The 25,324-nt window shown below is 49.3% G+C and overlaps 1 protein-coding gene across 2 annotated transcripts in view; it reads left to right on the top strand.

The window, feature by feature from the left end:
- The first annotated feature begins 1,135 nt into the window (after positions 1-1,135).
- TTYH3 (tweety family member 3) overlaps positions 1,136-25,324 on the top strand; it is an 85,563-nt gene continuing 61,374 nt past the window's right edge. The window contains exon 1 of one of the 2 annotated variants that reach the window (XM_069734337.1): positions 1,136-1,559. In XM_069734337.1, the coding sequence (XP_069590438.1) occupies positions 1,434-1,559 (126 nt within the window). In that variant the 5' untranslated portion in view covers positions 1,136-1,433. The remainder of the gene's footprint in view (positions 1,560-25,324) is intronic. The other variant, XM_069734338.1, reaches the window with a different exon arrangement.

Below are 25,324 nucleotides of genomic sequence, written 5' to 3'. Positions count from 1 at the left end.
CATACTATCCCCCTGTCCTGCAGAGCATCTCAGTATACCTGCATACTATCCCCCTGTCCTGCAGAGCATCTCAGTATACCTGCATACTATCCCCCTGTCCTGCAGAGCATCTCAGTATACCTGCATACTATCCCCCTGTCCTGCAGAGCATCTCAGTATACCTGCATACTATCCCCCTGTCCTGCAGAGCATCTCAGTATACCTGCATACTATCCCCCTGTCCTGCAGAGCATCTCAGTATACCTGCATACTATCCCCCTGTCCTGCAGAGCATCTCAGTATACCTGCATACTATCCCCCTGTCCTGCAGAGCATCTCAGTATACCTGCATACTATCCCCCTGTCCTGCAGAGCATCTCAGTATACCTGCATACTATCCCCCTGTCCTGCAGAGCATCTCAGTATACCTGCATACTATCCCCCTGTCCTGCAGAGCATCTCACGTATACCTGCATACTATCCCCCTGTCCTGCAGAACATCTCATGTATACCTGCGTACTATCCCCCTGTCCTGCAGAGCATCTCACGTATACCTGCATACTATCCCCCTGTCCTGCAGAGCATCTCAGTATACCTGCGTACTATCCCCCTGTCCTGCAGAGCATTTAACCTATTATTCAGTCTGTGGGCATTTTTCACCTTGCACCTCAAATAGATCTGAAACTTTGTGATGCTGTAATTGGCAATTTTCCGTGTGGGCATTTTTCGGGTCACCTAACTGTGCCCACCATAACTAATGTCGGTCGCGCACACCAGTGATAAATGCGGCACCGCTGCAGGAATGCCCATTACTTTGTTCTCTAGGAGATAAAACACCAAAAACTCCTCCCCCAAAAAATGAAAGGGTCGAATCGCTGATTTTTGGTCATTTCAACGCTTACAAAAATGGAATAAAAAGATGAGAAGGTGATAAGGACAAAGAATGGAAGAAAGAAAACTGCAGATCAGACTGCAAGAAACAAGCGCCGATGGGTCAGTGGGCCGAGCGCCGGCAGGACCCAGCTCACATCGTGCGGCCACATATCGCAGTGAAGTCGCACGGCAGCGGTGCGGTGGTCGCAGTCAGTCACCGGAGCGGATGGGCGGGGTGTGGGCCGGACTGACGGAGAGGGGCGGGGATACACCGGGGAGGAGGGAGGAGCCTGGAGCACGACGAGACTCCGGGAACAAAGAGCCGGATCTGGGGCGCAGAGCTCGGGACTGGATACCGGGGGGACCGGATACCGGGGGCGCCCGGAGCCGCTGATAGCCGCCCTGTGGTGACGATGGTCGGGGGAGAGCTGCGGGGCAGCGGCCTCCGGGGACACTGCGGGATATAGGCGGGGAGGATGGCCGGGAGGCGGCAGCCCGAGCTGTGAGCGGAGCCCGTACACCCCGGCCGGTACAGCCCGCCGGCACCTGATGAGCGGCAGGCCGCGGCTGTGAGCTCAGACATGGCGGCCGCGATCAGCTACAGCCCACCGTGGTGGGTGACCCTCCTGCACCGCCTGCCGCACCTCAGCCTCAAGTGGGAGTTCATCAGCGGAGACTTCAAACCGGAGGACGGAGAGTATCAGCAGGTGAGACCGGGGCCGCCATCTTCTGCGCGGGAGGGAGGGTGGAGGGCCCCGGCGGCAAGAACCTCCATCATCCCGGTAACCACCAGCATCACCCTAACCGTAGCCGGCTGTCGTCCCCGTAGCCGCCGCCGTCGTCATCGTCGTCCCCCGTAGCCGTCGTCGTCCCCCGTAGCCGTCGTCGTCCCCCGTAGCCGTCGTCGTACCCCGTAGCCGTCGTCGTCGTCGTCCCCCGTAGCCGCCGCCGTCGTCGTCGTCCCCCGTAGCCGCCGCCGTCGTCGTCGTCCCCCGTAGCCGCCGCCGTCGTCGTCGTCCCCCGTAGCCGCCACCACCCCCACCCTATTCCTCACTATGGCCACCATTATCTTCAAATCCTCCTCGCCATAACCACCGCCGTTTTCTGCCACCGCCGTTTTCCGCCGCCCCCTCACCGTAGCCACCGCCGTTTTCCGCCACCTCCTCGCTGTAACCACCGCCGTTTTCCGCCTCCTCGCCGTAACCACCGCCGTTTTCCGCCTCCTCGCCGTAACGACCGCCGTTTTCCGCCTCCTCGCCGTAACGACCGCCGTTTTCCGCCTCCTCGCCGTAGCCACCCCCGTTTTCCGCCTCCTCGCCGTAGCCACCCCCGTTTTCCGCCTCCTCGCCGTAGCCACCCCCGTTTTCCGCCTCCTCGCCGTAACCACCGCCGTTTTCCGCCTCCTCGCCGTAACCACCGCCGTTTTCCGCCTTCTCGTCGTAACCCCCGCCGTTTTCCGCCTCCTCGCCGTAACCACCGCCGTTTTCCGCCTCCTCCTCGCCGTAACCACCATCCTCCACACCTCCCCTGCACTGTACAGTGTCATACATGGACATTATTCGCACACCAGAACTCTCTCTCCTACAATGTCCGGATTGGAGCATGCCGCTATCATACATGTGCTGTACATCATACATTCAGTGTATATCTATCATACACAGATCACACATGTGCCGCACATCGCTGATTCCGGCGGTGCTGTACTGTATACGGACATTACGTAATATCTGTGATTCTCTCACATGAGGAGATGACATCCGCTTGGATATTACTGAACTTTCCCGTAGATTGGGCCTGTAACCACCCGTTGCCTCCCCCAGTGGGGGGCGCTCTGCCTTTCGGGGGTCCCTAGGCCACGATCCTGAGTTACTTTGCTCCTTCTGTCTGTGTGGCGTTCTGAGCTAGTGTCCGACATGGCGGCTCCTGGTAATATCATATGTGCCAGACCGCTACCAGACGTGACCTCCTGACCAGGGCACAGCCGGGCCCCCACCAGTAGTCCCTCCCTTGTACAGTTTGTAATGGATCCCATTTATTTTCTGAAGACAGAGCACATTTCTACTGCACGGCTCCTCTAGGAAGTGATGTCTAAGGGGTTAATCTCCATCCTGTGAGAACATCAGTTTTCCTGGTTCCTTTTCATAGAAATTGAGGAAAGAATTTGGTGACTGTAGGAAGGGGACAGGTGGATGAGGCTGGGGGCAGGGGGACGAGACTGTGAAACCAGTGGGTGGACAAGGCTAGGGAACCAGTAGGTGGATGAGGCTGGAGGCAGGGGTACAATGCTGGGGAACCGATAGGTGGATAAGGTTGGGGGAATTGGGATGAGGCTGAGCAGCCGGTGGGTGGATGAGGCTAAGGGTAGGGGGACAAGGCTGGGGGCAAGGGGACGAGGCTGGGGGCATTGGGATGAGGCTAAGGGTACGGGGACAAGGCTGGGGAATTGGTGGGTGGATGAGGCTTATGGGCCGGGGTACAAGGCTGGGGAATCGGTGGATGGATTATGTGGGGGCAGGAGCATGAGGCTTGTGGGCAGGTGGATGAAACTAGGGGCAGGGGGACAAGGATGGGGAACCGGATGGTGCACCAGATGGTGCAGGATGGGCAAGGCTGGGCAATCAGTGGATGGATGAGGCTGGGGGCAGGCGGAGCGAGGCTTGGAAACCAGTGGATGGATGAGGCTGGAGACAGGGGACAAGGCTGGGCAACCGGTAGTTGCATAGGGCAGGGGGACAAGGCTGTGGAACGGTGGGTGGATGAGTTTGCGGGCAAGGGGATGAATCTGGGCTACCGGTGGGTTTATAGGGCAGAGAGACGATGCTGGGGAACCGCTGGGTGGGTGAGGCTAAGGGCAGGGGGATTAGGTTGGAGAACCAGTGGATGAGACTGGGGAATCAGTGGGGGGATGATTCTGGGGGAAGGAAGATGAGACTGGAGAACCAGCTGGTGGGTGGATGAGGCTGGCGTTATGAAACTGTGGCTGTATCATGGAGCTATGGACTAGGTGGATGAGGTTGGCAAAATGGGGCTATGTGACAAGGCTGGAGGCTTAGGAGACTGGGTGTGAGGTGCTGGGTGACCGATGGATGAGGGTCTAGTCCATTGCTTGAGGACGTGGGTATGAGGCTGTGGTCCATTGCTTGAGGATGCGGAGTATGAGGCTGTGGTCCATTGCTTGAGGCTTGAGGATGCAGGGTATGAGGCTGTGGTCCATTGCTTGAGGATGCGGGATATGAGGCTGTGGTCCATTGCTTGGTCCATTGCTTGAGTCTTGAGGATGCGGGGTATGAGGCTGTTGTCAATTGCTTGAGGCTTGATGATGCGGGGTATGAGGCTGTGGTCCATTGCTTGAGGCTTGAGGATGCGGGGTATGAGGCTGTGGTCCATTGCTTGAGGCTTGAGGATGCATGTTATGAGGCTGTGGTCCATTGCTTGAGGATGCGGGGTATGAGGCTGTGGTCCATTGCTTGAGGCTTGAGGGTGCAGGGTATGAGGCTGTGGTCCATTGCTTGAGTCTTGAGGATGTGGGGTATGAGGCTGTGGTCCATTGCTTGAGGATGTGGGGTATGAGGCTGTGGTCCATTGCTTGAATCTTGAGGATGCAGGGTATGAGGCTGTGGTCCATTGCTTGAGGCTTGAGGATGCGGGGTATGAGGCTGTGGTCCATTGCTTGAGGATGCGGGGTATGAGGCTGTGGTCCATTGCTTGAGGCTTGAGGATGCGGGGTATGAGGCTGTGGCCCATTGCTTGAGGCTTGAGGATGCGGTATATGAGGCTGTGGCCCATTGCTTGAGGATGCGGGATATGAGGCTGTGGTCCATTGCTTGAGGATGCGAGGTATGAGGCTGTGGTCCATTGCTTGAGGCTGTGGCTGGAAGCTCATAGGGTGCAGGGTATGAGGCTGGTGATTGGCACTGGAGTATGAGGCTGTGGCACAAGGCTTGGGCTGGGTGGAGGTTAATAGACCCGCGGGAGTGGTAGACAAGCTGTTGTAATCTTCAGAGTTTCCCAAGAAACCATGTGGCACCGCTTATCTTGGCTTTTGCGCGTCTTCTGTTATTGGTCCAATTACGGCTCAGGGCAGTGGTCACAGGAGGCTGTAGCTCTCACCCTTGTCAGGTCCAGGCAAAGCTCATAATGAAAAGAACTGTTCATTTTATGCTATCCGCTAACTGGCACCATTTATTTATGGACCATTATGGAGTCCTTTTTCAGCCATGGCTTGTGTGGTCGCTGGCAATGGCCAAGTTAGGCTCACAGTATATTGTATTTCTTGATCAATGCAATGCTCTATTAATTGGCCTCCCCCTCACGCGACTTTCTCCTCTCCAGTCCATCCTTAATGCAGAAGCCAGGGTCGTCCATCTGGCTAATCGTTACTCGTACGCGTCCGCTCTTCGCCAGTCATTACACTGGCTGCCCATTCATTACAGGATACAATTCAAAGTACTTGCTCTCACCCACAAAGCTCTCCACAGTGCGGCACCCCCATATATCTCCTCCCTCATTTCTGTTTATCGGCCTAACCGACCGCTGCGCTCTGCAAATGACTTTCGACTAACCTCTGCACTAATCCGTAGCTCCGACTCCAAGACTTCTCCCGTGCTGCACCAATCCTCTGGAATGCTCTACCCCTAGATATTAGGACCATCCACAATTTGCATAGTTTTAGGCGCTCGCTCAAAACACATTAGTTCAGAGCGGCCTATCACGTTCACTAATCAAAGTCATTTTATGTTTGTGTGTGTGTAGCCCATTCACTATCTCCATCTATCCCCCACCCCCTGAAGATGGCTGGACCATCATTGTAACATAGTAACATAGTTAGTAAGGCCGAAAAAAGACATTTGTCCATCCAGTTCAGCCTATATTCCATCATAATAAATCCCCAGATCTACGTCCTTCTACAGAACCTAATAATTGTATGATACAATATTGTTCTGCTCCAGGAAGACATCCAGGCCTCTCTTGAACCCCTCGACTGAGTTCGCCATCACCACCTCCTCAGGCAAGCAATTCCAGATTCTCACTGCCCTAACAGTAAAGAATCCTCTTCTATGTTGGTGGAAAAACCTTCTCTCCTCCAGACGCAAAGAATGCCCCCTTGTGCCCGTCACCTTCCTTGGTATAAACAGATCCTCAGCGAGCTATTTGTAAATACATCATTGTAAATACACACCTGTACTTTGTATCTCCCCACCTCATTGTAGATTGTAAGCTCTCATGAGCAGGGTCGTTTTATTTCGCTTTAATTATTGTATTGTTAAAGTTGTTACTTTTGACTGTTGTGTTTGAAACTGTTAAACTGTAAAGCGCTGCAGAATATGTTGGCGCTATATAAATAAAGATTTCTATTTTATTATTATTATTATTATTATTAATATTATTCAGATGTTGATGGCTGTTTCTCCCAGGGGCTGCGCCCTCCTTCTCCCAGGGGCTGCGCCCTCCTTCTCCCAGGGGCTGCGCCCTCCTTCTCCCAGGGGCTGGGCCCTGCTTCTCCCAGGGGCTGGGCCCTCCTTCTCCCAGGGGCTGGGCCCTCCTTCTCCCAGGGGCTGTGCCCTGCTTCTCCCAGGGGCTGTGCCCTGCTTCTCCCAGGGGCTGGGCCCTCCTTCTCCCAGGGGCTGCGCCCTCCTTCTCCCAGGGGCTGCGCCCTGCTTCTCCCAGGGGCTGCGCCCTGCTTCTCCCAGGGGCTGCGCCCTGCTTCTCCCAGGGGCTGCGCCCTGCTTCTCCCAGGGGCTGGGCCCTGCTTCTCCCAGGGGCTGGGCCCTGCTTCTCCCAGGGGCTGGGCCCTGCTTCTCCCAGGGGCTGGGCCCTCCTTCTCCCAGGGGCTGGGCCCTCCTTCTCCCAGGGGCTGGGCCCTCCTTCTCCCAGGGGCTGGGCCCTCCTTCTCCCACGGGCTGGGCCCTCCTTCTCCCACGGGCTGGGCCCTCCTTCTCCCAGGGGCTGCGCCCTGCTTCTCCCAGGGGCTGCGCCCTCCTTCTCCCAGGGGCTGCGCCCTCCTTCTCCCAGGGGCTGCGCCCTCCTTCTCCCAGGGGCTGCGCCCTCCTTCTCCCAGGGGCTGGGCCCTGCTTCTCCCAGGGGCTGGGCCCTCCTTCTCCCAGGGGCTGCGCCCTCCTTCTCCCAGGGGCTGCGCCCTCCTTCTCCCACGGGCTGGGCCCTGCTTCTCCCAGGGGCTGCGCCCTGCTTCTCCCAGGGGCTGGGCCCTCCTTCTCCCAGGGGCTGCGCCCTCCTTCTCCCAGGGGCTGCGCCCTCCTTCTCCCAGGGGCTGCGCCCTCCTTCTCCCAGGGGCTGCGCCCTCCTTCTCCCACGGGCTGGGCCCTCCTTCTCCCACGGGCTGGGCCCTCCTTCTCCCACGGGCTGCGCCCTCCTTCTCCCACGGGCTGGGCCCTCCTTCTTTGGAAGACTCTATGCAAATTAGCTCTCAACGAGGAGGAAGGGCACTGTCTCTTTAGTGCCACCTGTAGGTAGCCACCCTATAAGTCAATAGATGCCCTATTGGTAGGTGTTTTGGGTGTTCTTGCCATTCGTCTGAGCAGAGCTTGGTGATCGTGAATGACTGGGTCTGATATAATTTGTCTGGCTGATCCCTACGTGTCCTCAGATAATAAAGAAGAAGACTTTATAGTGTTGTCTGTCCAAAAGATACCAATCTGTTTCTAGAAGAATGATGTAATGCCTCATTTCCCCTGTGGTGGCGCTGTAGGGAAAGTGAACACTATTAATAGGGGAGCCCGGGAGTGATCGTCTGATCAGCCGTGGTCCCTCTTCGCAGATCGGTGCTGCTGGTGCCGATTTGCTCTCGCGCCTCCTGTGCTTCGGGCGCTGCCAGGGTTAAGCTGTGAGTGGGCATTTACGGTTTTGTTTGCAAACCAGAAAATGATCATGTTGACCTAATGTGGTGGCTGCAGGAAGCCGGAGACTAGCCGGAGCTTCCGCTTACAAGCTGCGGAACAGGGTGAGCGCCACCCGCTGACGTGTTGGGGTGTATTGTAAACCGGGGGTGACATCTGCATGGCGCTGCCGAATGTGTTACCTCCATTTATGCAATAGAAATAATTAGAGCAGATTGGTTGCTTGGGATACACTGGCAATCCTTGCAGGTCGCGTGCCCCTGGCAGTGAGTGCGTTCTGACAGCACAGGTGGGCACGCAGCCTGGCATCAGCCTATTATGCCAGTCAGGACTTCGGTACGTGGAGCGGTGAAGGTGTCGGGGGTCAGATCACTTCTAATCCCATGTGCATGGTCATTATGAAGGAAAATACTAAAACCCTATGTGTCATTTGTCTATACCTATGCCTATGGTAGATTTTGCCTATGGTAGATTTTGCCTATGGTAGATTTTTTTACTCATATTTGTCTATACCTATGGTAGATTTTGCCTATGGTAGATTTTTTTACTCATATTTGTCTATACCTATGGTAGATTTTTTACAGTGTGCGGGAAATCAGCGATTCCGCAGAATTAATGAACATGTTGCTTTTTTTTCCGCGATTTGTTTTTTTTCGCGGAAAAAAATCGCAACATTTGCACAAGTTTTGCGGATTACATTTAAATGATTGGGAACCATATGTAAGCGTTTTTTTTCACGTTTTTATCGCATTTTTATAGAAAAAAACCGCGAAAAATACGGAACGTGTGCACATAGCCTTACAACTCCCTTCTCTGTGTACCTGAACTGAGAGAGGGAGGGGGATGTTTTGAGTGAGATAATATTAAGGCTAGGTTCTCATTTCGTTTTCGGGTGAGCGCTAACAGACAGCGTTGCACGGCGAAATTAACGCCGTGTAACGTGTCCGTTAACGCTCCCATTGCCAGCAATGTTAAAGCGCTTTGCTAGTGCGTGCCATTTTCGGCACGCGCTAGCGATGTGCCGTTCTTTTGTGGCGCGCCTCGGACGCTGCTTGCAGCTAGCGCTAGCGGGGACATTTAACGCGACCCCTAAAAAGACATTGCGTTAGCGCAATCCACTAGCGCTTAGCGCTAAACGGATTGCCCTGACGCAATGAGAACCTAGCCTAATATTGTTTACCTTGAGATAGTTTATAAACCCTCCTCTCACACAGCCAGTACCCAGCAACCACAGAATGCAGAGTAAGTGGACATGCTAGCTGGGGCATATCTTAAGGTACCGTCACACTCAGCAACTTTGCAACGAGAACGACAGCGATCTGTGACGTTGCAGCGTCCTGGATAGCGATCTCGTTGTGTTTGACACGCAGCAGTGATCTGGATCCCGCTGTGCCATCGCTGGTCGGAGCTAGAAGACCAGAACTTCATTTGGTCGCTAGATTGGCGCGTATCGTCATGTTTGACAGCAAAAACAACTACGCCAGCAATGTTTTACATGGAGCGAGAACAATAAGCGAGTCGCCGTTACGTCACTGGATCGCTCCTGCATCGTTCTGTTTGACGTCTCTACAGCGACATAAACAGCGACGCTCCAGTGATCGGCTCCTTGTCTATATCGCTGCAGCGTCGCTATGTGTGACTGTACCTTACTGAAGTCAAGCATCAACACCAGGCTCTCCCATCATCACTTTGGTAAGAATTACGAATAACGGTTTTAAGCTCCGTTTTTTTTATTGGAATTAGTTCATATTAGTACAACAACGTTATCTTCCAAGTTTCATTAAGATCTTTTTAGGGATTCAGTCTTTATGCGCCATTTTCTGCCATACCTATGCCTACAGTGTTATCACTGTTGGAAATGGAAAAACGGTTTTGAGCTCCGTTTTTTTTATTGGAATTAGTTCATATTACTACAACAACGTTATCTTCCAAGTTTCATTAGGATCTTTTTAGGGATTCAGTCGTTATGCGCCATATTCTGCCATACCTATGCCTACAGTGTTATCACGGTTGGAAACGGAAAAACGGTTTTGAGCTCCGTTTTTTTTATTGGAATATGTTCATATTAGTACAACAACGTTATCTTCCAAGTTTCATTAAGATCTTTTTAGGGATTCAGTCTTTATGCGCCATATTCTGCCATACCTATGCCTAGTGTGTTATCACGGTTGGAAACGGAAAAACGGTTTTGAGCTCCGTTTTTTTATTGGAATATGTTCATATTAGTACAATGACGTTATCTTCCAAGTTCCATTAAGATCTTTTTAGGGATTCAGTCGTTATGCGCCATATTCTGCCATACCTATGCCTACAGTGTTATCACGGTTGGAAACGGAAAAACGGTTTTGAGGTCCGTTTTTTTTATTGGAATTAGTTCATATTAGTACAACAACGTTATGTTCCAAGTTTCATTAAGATCTTTTTAGGGATTCAGTCGTTATGCGCCATTTTCTGCCATACCTATGCCTACAGTGTTATCACGGTTGGAAACGGAAAAACGGTTTTGAGCTCCATTTTTTTTATTGGAATTAGTTCATATTAGTACAATGACGTTATCTTCCAAGTTTCATTAGGATCTTTTTAGGGATTCAGTCTTTATGCGCCATATTCTGCCATACCTATGCCTATGGTAGTTTTTTTTCTAAAGTTGAATGTTTTTAATCTATTTTTTCTTTCCACTTCACTATTTAAAAATAAATTAGCGGAGGTTAAACTTTAATTGCGTTTTCAACAAGGCAAACCCATACATTGCTATAGAGTAACTTTACATTTGAAATAAACACTGAATCCCTAAGTATATCTTTATCGAAAATTTTTGCCTTAGGCCGACCTCACACCTGCGAGTTTTACGGACGTATGAGCGGTTCATAAAATACGGATTGCATACGGTACAATGCTTCTCTATGGCCCAGCTCCTATCAGCCGTGTTTTACTGATCCGTATTATACGGTCTTCTACGGCCATAGAAAATTGCAGTATGCTGCGTTTGTCACCGTATTGCGCAAAAAATCCACTAATGAAAGTCTATGGGGGCCAGAAAAATACGGATTACACACGGACCAACAGTGTGACTTGCGAGAAATTTGCAGCGGTGTTAGAGAGAAAAGCCGGAAATTCAGTGCGGTGTACAGTAAAATCACACTGACAGCTTACAGTAGAATAGGTGGAATAAATGTGTACACATAGAATAGGCATATATATATATATATATATATATATATATATATATGTATGTAGATATACTAGATGGTGGCCCAATTCTAACGCATCGGGTATTCTAGAATATGCATGTCCACGTAGTATATTGCCCAGCCACGTAGTATATTGCCCAGCCCACGTAGTATATTGCCCAGCCCACGTAGTATATTGCCCAGCCACGTAGTATTTTGCCCAGCGATGTAGTATATTGCCCAGTCACGTAGTATATTGCCCAGCCACGTAGTATATTGCCCAGCCACGTAGTATTTTGCCCAGCCACGTAGTATATTGCCCAGTCACGTAGTATATTGGCCAGCCCACATAGTATATTGGCCAGCCACATAGTATATTGCCCAGTCACGTAGTATATTGGCCAGCCCACGTAGTATTCTGCCCAGCCACGTAGTATTTTGCCCAGCCACGTAGTATATTGCCCAGTCACGTAGTATATTGGCCAGCCCACGTAGTATATTGGCCAGCCCACGTAGTATATTGCCCAGCCCACGTAGTATATTGCCCAGCCCACGTAGTATATTGCCCGCCCACGTAGTATATTGGCCAGCCCACGTAGTATATTGGCCAGCCCACGTACTATATTGTCCAGCCACGTACTATATTGCCCAGCCCACGTAGTATATTGCCTGTGACCACAACGTCATCACAGGTCCTGCGCTCATACCAACCCTGGGACCGGAAGCTGCCGTGGACTACAAGGGGCCCTCAGAAAGGTGAGTATATTTTTATTTTTTTAAATGTGACAAACCTGGCTGGGCAATATACTACGTGGCTAGGCAATATACTACGTGACTGGGCAATATACTACGTGACTGGGCAATATACTACGTGGGCTGGGCAATATAGTACGTGGCTGGGCAATGTACTACGTGGCTGGGAAATGTACTACATGGCTGGGCAATATACTACGTGACTGGGCAATATACTACGTGACTGGGCAATATACTACGTGGCTGGGAAATGTACTACATGGCTGGGCAATATACTACGTGACTGGGCAATATACTACGTGGCTGGGCAATATACTACGTGGCTGGGAAATGTACTACATGGCTGGGCAATATAGTACGTGGCTGGGCAATATACTACGTGGACATGCATATTCTAGAATACCCGATGTGTTAGAATCGGGCCACCATCTAGTGTGTGTGTGTGTGTGTGTGTATATATACAGTGGGGCAAAAAAGTATTTAGTCAGTCAGCAATAGTGCAAGTTCCACCACTTAAAAAGATGAGAGGCGTCTGTAATTTACATCATAGGTAGACCTCAACTATGGGAGACAAACTGAGAAAAAAAAATCCAGAAAATCACATTGTCTGTTTTTTTAACATTTTATTTGCATATTATGGTGGAAAATAAGTATTTGGTCAGAAACAAAATTTCATCTCAATACTTTGTAATATATCCTTTGTTGGCAATGACAGAGGTCAAACGTTTTCTGTAAGTCTTCACAAGGTTGCCACACACTGTTGTTGGTATGTTGGCCCATTCCCCCATGCAGATCTCCTCTAGAGCAGTGATGTTTTTGGCTTTTCGCTTGGCAACACGGACTTTCAACTCCCTCCAAAGGTTTTCTATAGGGTTGAGATCTGGAGACTGGCTAGGCCACTCCAGGACCTTGAAATGCTTCTTACGAAGCCACTCCTTCGTTGCCCTGGCGGTGTGCTTTGGATCATTGTCATGTTGAAAGACCCAGCCACGTTTCATCTTCAATGCCCTTGCTGATGGAAGGAGGTTTGCACTCAAAATCTCACGATACATGGCCCCATTCATTCTTTCATGTACCCGGATCAGTCGTCCTGGCCCCTTTGCAGAGAAACAGCCCCAAAGCATGATGTTTCCACCACCATGCTTTACAGTAGGTATGGTGTTTGATGGATGCAACTCAGTATTCTTTTTCCTCCAAACACGACAAGTTGTGTTTCTACCAAACAGTTCCAGTTTGGTTTCATCAGACCATAGGACATTCTCCCCAAACTCCTCTGGATCATCCAAATGCTCTCTAGCAAACTTCAGACGGGCCCGGACATGTACTGGCTTAAGCAGTGGGACACGTCTGGCACTGCAGGATCTGAGTCCATGGTGGCGTAGTGTGTTACTTATGGTAGGCCTTGTTACATTGGTCCCAGCTCTCTGCAGTTCATTCACTAGGTCCCCCCGCGTGGTTCTGGGATTTTTGCTCACCGTTCTTGTGATCATTCTGACCCCACGGGGTGGGATTTTGCGTGGAGCCCCAGATCGAGGGAGATTATCAGTGGTCTTCTATGTCTTCCATTTTCTAATTATTGCTCCCACTGTTGATTTCTTCACTCCAAGCTGGTTGGCTATTGCAGATTCAGTCTTCCCAGCCTGGTGCAGGGCTACAATTTTGTTTCTGGTGTCCTTTGACAGCTCTTTGGTCTTCACCATAGTGGAGTTTGGGGTCAGACTGTTTGAGTTTGTGCACAGGTGTCTTTTTATACTGATAACAAGTTTAAACAGGTGCCATTACTACAGGTAATGAGTGGAGGAAAGAGGAGACTCTTAAAGAAGAAGTTACAGGTCTGTGAGAGCCAGAAATCTTGATTGTTTGTTTCTGACCAAATACTTATTTTCCACCATAATATGCAAAAAAATTGATAAAAAAACAGACAATGTGATTTTCTGGATTTTTTTTTCTCAGTTTGTCTCCCATAGTTGAGGTCTACCTATGATGTAAATTACAGACGCCTCTCATCTTTTTAAGTGGTGGAACTTGCACTATTGCTGACTGACTAAATACTTTTTTGCCCCACTGTATGTATATATATATATATATATATATATATATATATATATATATATATATATATATATATATATATATATATATATATATATACATATACACACACATACTATGTGTAGACATTTATCTTAGCTATTCTATTCTAACCTGTCAGTGTGATTTTACTGTACACCGCACTGAATTGCCGGCTTTTCTATAGAACACCGCTGCGTATTTCTCGCAAGTCACACTGCTGGTCTGTGTGTAATCCGTATTTTTCTGGCCCCCATAGCGGCCCTGCACTTAGTAACCCGATATTTACCCTGGTTACAGGTGAACACATCGCTAGATCGGCGTCACACATGCCGATCCAGCGATGACAGCGGGTGATCAGCGACCAAAAAAAAGGTCCTGATCATTCCCCACGACCAACGATCTCCCAGCAGGGGCCTGATCGTTGGTCGCTGTCACACATAACGAGATCGTTAGCGGGATCGTTGTTACGTCACAAAAAGCGTGACGTTGCAACGATATCCTTAACGATATCGTTGTGTGTGAAGGTACCTTAAGGCAAACATTTTCGATAAAGATATACTTAGGGATTCACTGTTTATTTGAAATGTAAAGTTATTATATAGGAATGTATGAATTAACATTGTTGAAAGCAGAATTACATTTGTAAGCTTTGTTTTTCTTGCTGGAAAAAGTTCATATTAATGACAAACTTATTTTCAAAGTTTCATCAAGATCTTCTTAGGGATTCAGTGTTTATTTCAAATGTAAAGTTACTATATAGAAATGTATGGGTTTGCCTTGTTGAAAACGCAATTAAAGTTTAACCTCCGCTAATTTATTTTTAAATAGTGAAGTGGAAAGAAAAAATAGATTCAAAAAATTCAACTTTAGAAAAAAAACTACCATAGGAATAGGTATGGCAGAATATGGCGCATAAAGACGGAATCCCTAAAAAGATCCTAATGAAACTTGGAAGATAACGTCGTTGTACTAATATGAACTAATTCCAATATAAAAAACGGAGCTCAAAACCGTTTTTCCGCTTCCAACCGTGATAACACACTAGGCATAGGTATGGCAGAAAATGGCGCATAAAGACTGAATCCCTAAAAAGATCCTAATGAAACTTGGAAAATAACGTTGTTCTACAAATATGAACATATTCGAATAAAAAAAACGGAGCTCAAAACCGTTTTTCCGTTTCCAACCATGATAACACTGTAGGCATAGGTATGGCAGAAAATGGTGCATAACGACTGAATCCCTAAAAAGATCTTAATGAAACTTGGAAGATAACGTTGTTGTACTAATATGAACTAATTCCAATAAAAAAAACGGAGCTCAAAACTGTTTTTTTCCGTTTCCAACCATAACACTGTAGGCATAGGTATGGCAGAAAATGGCGCATAATGACTGAATCCCTAAAAAGATCTTAATGAAACTTGGAAGATAACGTTGTTGTACTAATATGAACTAATTCCAATAAAAAAAACGGAGCTCAAAACCGTTTTTTCCGTTTCCAACCGTGATAACACACTTGGCATAGGTATGGCAGAAAATGGCGCATAAAGACTGAATCCCTAAAAAGATCTTAATGAAACTTGGAAGATAACGTTGTTCTACTAATATGAACTAATTCCAATAAAAAAAAACGGAGCTCAAAACCGTTTTTCCGTTTCCAACCATGATAACACACTAGGCATAGGTATGGCAGAAAATGGCGCATAACGACTGAATCCCTAAAAAGATCTTAATGAAACTTGGAAGATAACGTTGTTGTACTAATATGAACATATTCCAATAAAAAAAACGGAGCTCAAAACCGTTTTTCCGTTTCCAACCATGATAACACTGTAGGCATAGGTATGGCAGAAAATGGCGCCTAACGACTGAATCCCTAAAAAGATCTTAATGAAACTTGGAAGATAATGTTGTTGTACTAATATGAACTAATTCCAATAAAAAAAACGGAGCTCAAAACCGTTTTTCCGTTTCCAACCGTGATAACACACTAGGCATAGGTATGGCAGAAAATGGTGCATAACGACTGAATCCCTAAAAAGATCCTAATGAAACTTGGAAGATAACGTTGTTCTACTAATATGAACTAATTCCAATAAAAAAAACGGAGCTCAAAACCGTTTTTCCGTTTCCAAAAAATTTGACCCCTACATTCATGTATTGCAACTTTATGTCAAATAAATACATATGTAAATAAATTGGTTACTCTGCTTCAAATGGAGTGAAGTGGAAAGGAAAACTAAATTAAGAAAATAAAACGGTAAAAAAAAATCTAAAATAGGCAGAAATGAATACGACTAAAATATCTACCATAGGCATAGGTAAATTTGCCACATAGGGTTTTAGTATGCACCCATTATGTATTCTGCCCCAGGATAGGTAATGCATGTCTGATCGCTGGGACCCCCTCCCGACATTAGGATGGGGTCCCCAGACACTGTGAGAATGGAGCAACATTTGAGCGGAATCCCTACCATCTCATGTGCCCGGTTTATCGCCTGTGCACAGGACCATAAAGTATTTAGGGAAAACGCTTTTCAGAACTCTGTTGTTAGTCCTGCTTTGGTCTTTCTAAGATTGTATCCAAGGAATTGGCCGGGGATTCTGGCTTGATGGTAATGCATTTTTTCTTGCGAGCCTCAGCGGTGGCGCCTTTGAGACGGGTGGAAGCTGGGCCTTGGTGGTGGCGCCTTTTAGGGCTGGGGTCGGGGCTCAGCGGTGGTGCCTTTTTGGGGCCTGAGCTCAGCGATGGCACCTTTTGGGGCCGGGGCTCAGTGGTGGTGCCTTTGGGGGTGGTGGTGGAAGCCGAGCTTTGGCAGTGGTGCTGTTTGGGGCTGGGGCCAGGGCTCGGTGGTGGTGCCTTTTGGGGTGGTGGAAGCCGGGCCTTGGCAGTGGCACCTTTTGCGACTGGGGCCGGGGCTCGGCTGTAGCGTTTTTGGGGCGGGCAGAAGCCGGGCCTCGGCAGTGGCACCTTTTGGGTCTGGGCCCGGGGCTCAGCAGTGGGATCTTTTGGAGCGGGGCCTGACGGTGGCGCCTTTGGGGCAAGGGGGGCAGGCCTTGGTGTTGGGGCATTTTGGGCCTTTGGAGCGGGCCTTGGTGTTAGAACATGGGGGGATGGGCCTCGGCTTTGGGGCAGGTGGGCCTCGGTGGTGGCGCCTTTGGGGCATGGGGGCCTCGGTGGTGGCTCCGTTGGGGCAAGGGGGGTTGGTCTCAGCGGTGGGGCATTTTGATGCAGTGGTGCCTTTGGGGCATAGGAGGAGGTGGGGCTCGGCGGTGGCGGCTTTGGGGGCACGGGGGCTGGCCTCGGCGGTGGCGTCTTTGGGGCAAGTGGGGCGGGCCTCGGTGGTGGAGCCTTTGGGGCAAGGGGAGGGCGGGCCCCGGCAGTGGTGCCTTTGGGGCAGGGGGGGCGGACCTCGGCAGTGGCGCCTTTGGGGCATGGGAGGGCCGAGGTCTTGGTAATATAGCCTTTGGGACGGGGGGCAGGCCTCGGCGGCGCCTCTGGCCACAGCTTATGTAGGCAGTACCTGTATCCTAATGATATTTCTCTCAAGGCTTTGATTTCGTCAGGTATTGATGCCAGTTCAATGAGTGGCAGCGTTGTGCCGTTTTGTGGGGCACCAGACCGTGCACCTTGCACTCAATGTGCTGCCCAGTTGTGCTTTTCTTCGTTACCTTGGGAACTGCTTCTATATCTCTTCGGGGAGCCGCTTTCTGCATTCAGTGCCTTTTTCTTTCTCCCTTTGTGATGTGGAGATTTGCTCTTTTGCAGCGCTGATGTCACCCGTCTTCCATCCTCTCTCGTGCTCCCGCCAGTCTGTGCACATAGGATCAGCAGCTCCCTGTATAGTGTTAAAATTACATCCCCAGCGATTACATCAGACGGGCCCTTCACACAAATGTCAAGATTCATCGCTCATGAACGTGCAGTGATCACACGATCAGGGGAGATTTGCACATTTTACCACAGAAAGCTTAGAAAAATCATTGGCAAATTTGCCCGTCAGGAGAGAAGTTGTGCCGGCGCCCTGATGGCGGCCATCCTGATAGCGGGGAGCTCTGGCCTCGTTATATACCATGTGAGCGCAGAGTTTAGCACCCCGGGGCCGTGGAGTCGGTGACTCATGGCTGTGGCCTTGCTGGCATTCCTCGCTGTGCTACGGTATGTGATTTCTCCCCCCCCCCCCCCCCCCCACACACACACACACACACACACACACACACACACACACACACACACACACACACACACACACATTGTGTCAGGTCATTACTATGGGGGGTATTCTGTGGGAAAGTGAATCAGTGAATAGAGCCGGGGGCACTTCATCTTGTTTTATCCACATGTCGGGAGTAGTCCTGGATTTCTTTTCATCGCGAAAAGTGCACTGGATAGATCCGGACAAGAGAAGGAGGGCTATACTGGGCCGCCCATCGGTCATCAAGGGGTAGGGGGCCTTACTGTGCTGCTCACCGGCCAGGGGTCGGGGCATACTGGGCCTCCCATTGGTCATCCAGGAGAGGTGGCCATAATAGGCTGCCCATCACCAGTCAAGTGTGTGGCGGGGCATACTGGGCTGTCCATCTGGGGGGGATGCCATACTGGACTGCCTATCGTCCATTGGGTGGGGAAGCACACTGGCCTAAACAGTCCATTGTGTAAGGGGGTGGCATACCGGGCCGAACATAGTCCATTGGGAGGGCACGCCGGGCCGAACATAGTCCGTTGGGAGGGCACGCCGGGCTGAACATAGTCCGTTGGGAGGGCACGCCGGGCCGAACATAGTCCGTTGGGAGGGCACGCCGGGCCGAACATAGTCCATTGGGTAAGGGTGGGGGGCGGCACACTGGGCTTCCCATTGGCCATCGTTGTTGATCTAATATTTACACGGGGCTCCATACCACGGTGACCTGGAAGACGTGAACCGCGCCCCACTACCCCCAGTCGTGTGCGGCTCTTGGCTGTTTTGTAATCTGACGCATATGATGGTATTTTGGCTCATTTGTTCACAGTGGAATCCAGGAGAGAAAATCTGTTTGTATTTAACATGGCAGAAAAATTGAGAATTCACAGGAGAATCTGGAAACAATATGTTGCGGGGCCGGCTGGTCGTCTTCTGCTGCAACGCTCCAACTACACAGTCTGTGCCGGATCCTTCTAGCACATGGAGAGCGCCTCGCTCACCATGCGATGCCTCGGTCCTTCTGTAGTGGCGCTGCTGGGGAAATGACCACTTGCCTGGTCCCCATGTGGACTGTAACTGATAGCCTGGGGGTCCCAGATTCCGGACGGTATTTGCTCAGCTCTTTACCTAAGGACCCTTCTTCTTTAAAAAAAAAATGGCATAATAGAAAGCCAAGTGTGACAGAGGTGAAAAATAACCTGGTCAAGCCCTTTAAGGTCAGTGTCTGTATTTATGGCCAGGCTCTATAATACCCCTCCCCCCATTCTTTGGAAAATGGAATATTTTTCACAGAAATCAATAAAGCCTGAACAGGTATTAAAAGTCTGAGTGATTTAAGGCCGGGTCAGTGGAGGATCATGGAGGCAGCGTGACCCCATCTCTCAAGTTTAATGATATCATGCCCATCGCTCCATCTGGGCGGGCGCCCGAGTGTGACGCCTTTCAGAAATACAAGTGATAATTGTTTATTTCAGAAATAGAAGTGATGATTGTTTATTTTGTATCAATAATATACAAAGTTATCAAAAGAGAAATTTAAATTTCATCAGTATTTGGTGAGCGCCCCACACCTTCATCAATTTTTCTAGGTACATGTTACTTGCACAGAGTTTAAGGATCTAGGCAGGTAGGTTGTCCCAAACATCTAGGAGAAATAACCACAGGTTGTCTGTGTATGAGGCTTGTGCATGTAATCCCAGACAGATTGGATAATGTGAGGTCAGGGCTTTGTAAGGTCGAGATCGTCACACCCAGGACTCCTTGGTGGGATGTTTGGGGACGCTGTTCTGCTGCAGAATGAGTTTGGAGCCAGACGCCTCCCCGATGGTATGATAGGATGGCTAAGTATCGGTCTATATTTTCAGGAATCGAGGACACCAGTAATCTTGACCAAATCCCCATCTCCATTTGTTGAAATGTAGCTACAAACTTGCAAGGACCCTCCACCATGCTTCACTGCTGCCTGCAGACCCTCATTATTGTACCACTTTCCAGACCTTTACAGAAGAAACTGCCTTCTCTTACACCCAAATATTTCCAGGCTGACGGTATGGCTTTGTGGCCATAATTTTACCATGAAGATCACTTCTGGCCAGACTTCTCAGAACAGTAGATGGCTGTAGCTATGTCCCTCCGGCTACTGCCAGTTCTGAGCTGATGGCACCTCCCGACATCTTCTGATTTAGAAGCGAAGTTAGCAAGATGTGTCTTTCATCTGCTGCATGAACTTTCCTTGGCTGACCACTGTGTCTACAGTCTTTCTAAGCCCATTTTAGCTCTTCAAAAGAACCTGAACAGCTCATCTTGATACCCTAGTCTGCATTGAAATCTTTGCCTGGGAGAGACCTTGCTGATGCAGTATAACTACCTTGTATCTTGTCTTGTTGCTGAGCTCAGTCTTGTGCTGGTGCATGGCCTGTGACATATCTTCCACAAACTCGCCTTTTGTGGCTGTTTTTGTTCCTCACCCAGTTTCAAGCTTCCGCCACAACTGTTTGTTTCAATTGATGATTGAGTTTCATCCTACTTATGAAAATGATCATCATCTCACCGGTTTTGGTATAATTGGTTTCTCGTTCACCTGACTTTGTTCAAGTGGAGCTTGAAGAATTGATGATATTTTGAAGGCAAAGGGTGGTCACCAAGTATTGATGGGATTTAGATTTTTATAGCTGGTTCGTCCATGTACCTTTTGACGATATACTTGTCTATGTCTATCTGTGTGGAAGATTCACGGATAAACCACCATGACTATCTGTCCATACACATTAGTATTCCAGGAAACCATATCGGGATCTGTCGACTGTTACCTAAAGGTGCCGATATGTGGTGGACTAATATCCTCTGAACCTACTAATTTCACTGGGACCGACTATTCACTTGTGTATATGTGTATATATATATATATATATATATATATATATATATATATATATATATATATATATATATATATATATATATATATATATATATATATATATATATATATACATATATATATATATATATGGGTTGCCAATACTCTTCCTTCTACTGCATAAGGATTGGGCATGTTGTATCTCATCATGTCCACTCCTTTTGTTCTCACGGGAGAAAAGCCGGTGCCGGAAATGTCTGGCATAGACTTTTATTTTCCCATTCTCTTCTCAAATTGAGCATCCAAGTTAGTTTGGGAGGAAGCTGTCGACCGAGCGAGCATTTGGCCCTCGGCTTTGTAGGGCGTATGGCCAACTATCAAGTAACCAGTCAGACAGCTTTAATTGCCAGAGTATCGTTGGCAGGTGGTTGACTGTACGTCATACCATGCTCACTTTACATCGTTCATAGGATGTCTAATCCCATCTCCGCTGCCCACGCTAAGAAGTCCACGCGAGTGGATGAGATCTCGTAGCCGGTCATCACCTTGGCCTCCTAACCATACAGCCATCCCTCATCCGTGATCATGTTCTCCCGCAAATCCGAAAGTCTTTAGGAGAGTTAATTATTTAATGAAGATGATAAATCTTTAGGAAACACGTCCTGCTATCTGAAGAAACTGTGCTAGACAAGCCCGGAGAGGGTATCGATCCCATCATTGACTTGTGTTTATGGGTTCTCATTCAGCAGATAAACATTTACCGGTGGAGTAATGAATATGATTGATTAGCATTCACCTCTTTACAGGATTTTCTATTGGATACCGAGCTAATAGGACGGCTGGAGACGGCGATAAATAAGAAGCAGAACGGTATGAAAATCAAGGGTTCACTAGAGTATAGAGAAGTATTAAGGGGTTGTCCTACAAAACGCATTCATCATCTGCGGGACAGGTGATAAATGTATGATTGCTGGGGGTGTGAGATTATCGCACACTCGACCCCTTTTTGGGGGGGGCTGTGGGAGGGCGCTGTGTAATCAAAGGTGAACTTTGTCATTTTCTCCTACTGCAGATTGCCAGTGGGGAGAGGCTCCTGCTGCAGTTAGTTGTGTTACAGATTCATCACAGTATCGGCGGCCGAGATGGACATGGTTGATGACTTGGGACAAACATTCTTCATATAATTCTCACTTTCAAAGGGTTTTTTCCAACATAGTAAGTTATTCTGTATCCTATGGGTTGGGAAAAACGGGGGGACATAGCAATAGGACTACGACCAACTGTAAAAATGGGGCCCTGAAGAGCCATGTCTGACTAGAAGGGCGGTTGAGTGTGTGCACTTACGCTCCATTCATTTTCTGGGAAAAGACACTCAGATCTCAGTAGAAATCCTGGCATGATGAAACTTCAGAAGAAAGGAGAAATATCCATTTTGTAATTTCCACGATTAGCGCGGATTACGCAGTAAGCTGCTTTGTGCGCTATTCATGTTCCTTTTTGGATCTTTAGGGTTTTCATGGTGTTTTTAGTTGTTTGTGTGACATGTTGGCTCACCTTCCATGGACCTGCCAAAGCTAACTGAGGAAATGCTTATAGGGTTATTCCTGATATCGGAGGGGTCGGATGGCTGGGGACCCCCACAGGATGGCCAGAACAGAGGGGGTCTTATAACTGAGGGACCCCTACATGATGGCCAGAATGGAGCAGTGGCTTGGGGACCCCAACAGGAAGACCAGAAGGGAGCTCTGGCTGGGGGACCCCCACAGGATGGCCAGAAGGAAGCTCTGGCTTGGGAACCCCCACAGGATTGCCATAAGGGAGCTCTGGCTAGGTGGGCCCCCTCAGGATGGCCAGAAGGGAGCTCTGGCTAGGGGAACCCCCACAGGATGGCCAGAAGGAAGCTCTGGCTTGGGAACCCCCACAGGATTGCCATAAGGGAGCTCTGGCTAGGTGGGCCCCCACAGGATGGCCAGAAGGGAGCTCTGGCTCGGTGGGCCCCCACAGGATGGTCAGAAGAGAGCTCTGGCTAGGTGGGCCCCCACAGGATGGCCAGAAGAGAGCTCTGGCTAGGTGGGACCCCACAGGATGGCCAGAAGGGAGCTCTGGCTAGGTGGGACCCCACAGGATGGCCAGAAGGGAGCTCTGGCTAGGTGGGACCCCACAGGATGGCCAGACGGGCGCTCTGGCTAGGTGGGACCCCACAGGATGGCCAGAAGGGCGCTCTGGCTAGGTGGGACCCCACAGGATGGCCAGAAGGGCGCTCTGGCTAGGTGGGCCCCCACAGGATGGCCAGAAGGGTGCTCTGGCTAGGTGGGCCCCCACAGGATGGCCAGAAGGGAGCTCTGGCTAGGTGGGCCCCCACAGGATGGCCAGAAGGGAGCTCTGGCTAGGTGGGCCCCCACAGGATGGCCAGAAGGGCGCTCTGGCTAAGGGAACCCCCACAGGATGGCCAGAAGGGCGCTCTGGCTAGGTGGGCCCCCAGGAGGATGGCCAGAATGGAGCTCTGGCTAGGTGGGCCCCCACAGGATGGCCAGAAAGGAGCTCTGGCTAGGTGGGCCCCCACAGGATGGCCAGAAGGGAGCTCTGGCTAGGTGGGCCCCCACAGGATGGCCAGAAGGGAGCTGTGGCTATCACCTGCAATCCCGTACAGAATTAATGGAGCAATAGTGCGCATTCGCGACAACCTTTCAATTCCAATTGTTAGAGCCATGTGCTCAAAATCGATGGTGGCCCCAGCAGTTGGACCCCTACTGGTCCACAAATTGCTTTTGCATAAAAAGAATAAAATAAATTGGATTGTCGACCCTGGCGTCCTGGTAAGAGGCGCATCCTGTCCAGATCTCCCTTGGGCCCTGTGGGATGACATTGCCCTGAGTGTCGCACGTGTGAGCTCTAAGGCTAGTTTCACATTGCGTTAGTGGGTGTCCGCTGACGGAATCCGTTACATAGCGCTACTAACGCAATGTAACGGATCCGTTAGCGCACCCTTTGACCGCAATGTATGTAACGCATCCCTAACGCATGCCATTTTTGGCATTCGTTAGCGATGTTCCGTTATTTTCTGACGGACCTCGAACGCTGTCTGCAGCGTTTTTGGGTCCGTTATCGCTAGCGCAGATCGGGCATCTGCACTAGCGCGATCGCTAAACGCGATCCCTTTTTAGACATTGCGTTAACGCAGTCCGTTAGCGTATGCGCTAGACGGACTGCACAACCCAAATGTGAACCTAGCCTTAAGATGCCACCTCTGATTCTGGAGCTGTGCTCGATTCTTGCCTCCTTGCCCCACGGCGTCACACGTCTTCCTGCCGGGCGGTAATGATGACATCCACCATTCATTAGGCGGCTGCGCTCGGGTTTTCGTGCGTGTCATTTGCTTCGTCTTTTCTACTTCCAGTGAAATAAATTTCATATAAATTTGTCATTTTTTACGACTTGGTAAATGAAGCTCGCCACATGTATTCTTCACGTTCCCTCCCGGAGTAATTGAAAGCATGTTTGACATTTTACTCCTATTCGGGCTCTTCCTTATGGACGTGACCTTTTCTTTCCAAATTACAGTTAATCATAATTCGTGGATGTTTTTTTTTTACGTTTTTATGGTCGCACGTGCAAACGGTGCTTCCTGTTCACACCATGTTACTGGTGCACTTTTAGAAATTTCCCGCGCTTAAGTCGAGCTTGTGTTTTATAAAAACACATTGTCCTTTACTCACCCTTCCCGGGTCCGGTGCCGAGTCTCCTCCGTTGCTTTTGATGTCACTTCAACACAATAACCGAAACTTGGAGCAGCGGCAGAGACTCTGCACTGGACCTGGGGAGGGTGAGTAAAGGACAACTTTTCTTATGCTGTGTGGTTCTTGGCTACGTACACATGATGAGAGCATTATACTGCCTCTGTACAAATCCCTAGTTAGACCGCACATGGAGTACTGTGTCCAGTTTTGGGCACCGGTGCTCAGGAAGGATATAATGGAACTAGAGAGAGAACAAAGGAGGGCAACAAAATTAATAAAGGGGATGGGAGAACTACAATACCTAGATAGATTAGCGAAATTAGGATTACCGTATTTAGTCTAGAAAAAAGACGACTGAGGGGCGATCTAATAACCATGTATAAAGTATATAAGGGGACAATACAAATATCTCCCTGAGGATTTGTTTATACCAAGGAAGGTGACGGGCACAAGGGGGCATTCTTTGCGTCTGGAGGAGAAAAGGTTTTTCCACCAACATAGAAGAGGATTCTTCACTGTTAGGGCAGTGAGAATCTGGAATTGCTTGCCTGAGGAGGTGGTGATGGCGAACTCAGTCGAGGGGTTCAAGAGAGGCCTGGATGTCTTCATGGAGCAGAACAATATTGTATCATACAATTATTCGGTTCTGTAGAAGGACGTAAATCTGGGGATTTATTATGATGGAATATAGGCTGAACTGGATGGACAAATGTCTTTTTTCGGCCTTACTAACTATGTTACTATGTTACGTGGTAAGAATAGAGGCTACACCTGTGAGGGTTCCTGAACCTAATCTTAGGGCGACAAGCAGGGCTCCGACAACTTAATTTCCATGACTCCGATT

The sequence above is a fragment of the Ranitomeya imitator genome, chromosome 7 (genome assembly GCF_032444005.1).
Source record: "Ranitomeya imitator isolate aRanImi1 chromosome 7, aRanImi1.pri, whole genome shotgun sequence".
Taxonomy (NCBI): Eukaryota; Metazoa; Chordata; class Amphibia; order Anura; family Dendrobatidae; genus Ranitomeya; species Ranitomeya imitator.
This window is presented reverse-complemented; position numbering and strand designations above follow the sequence as displayed.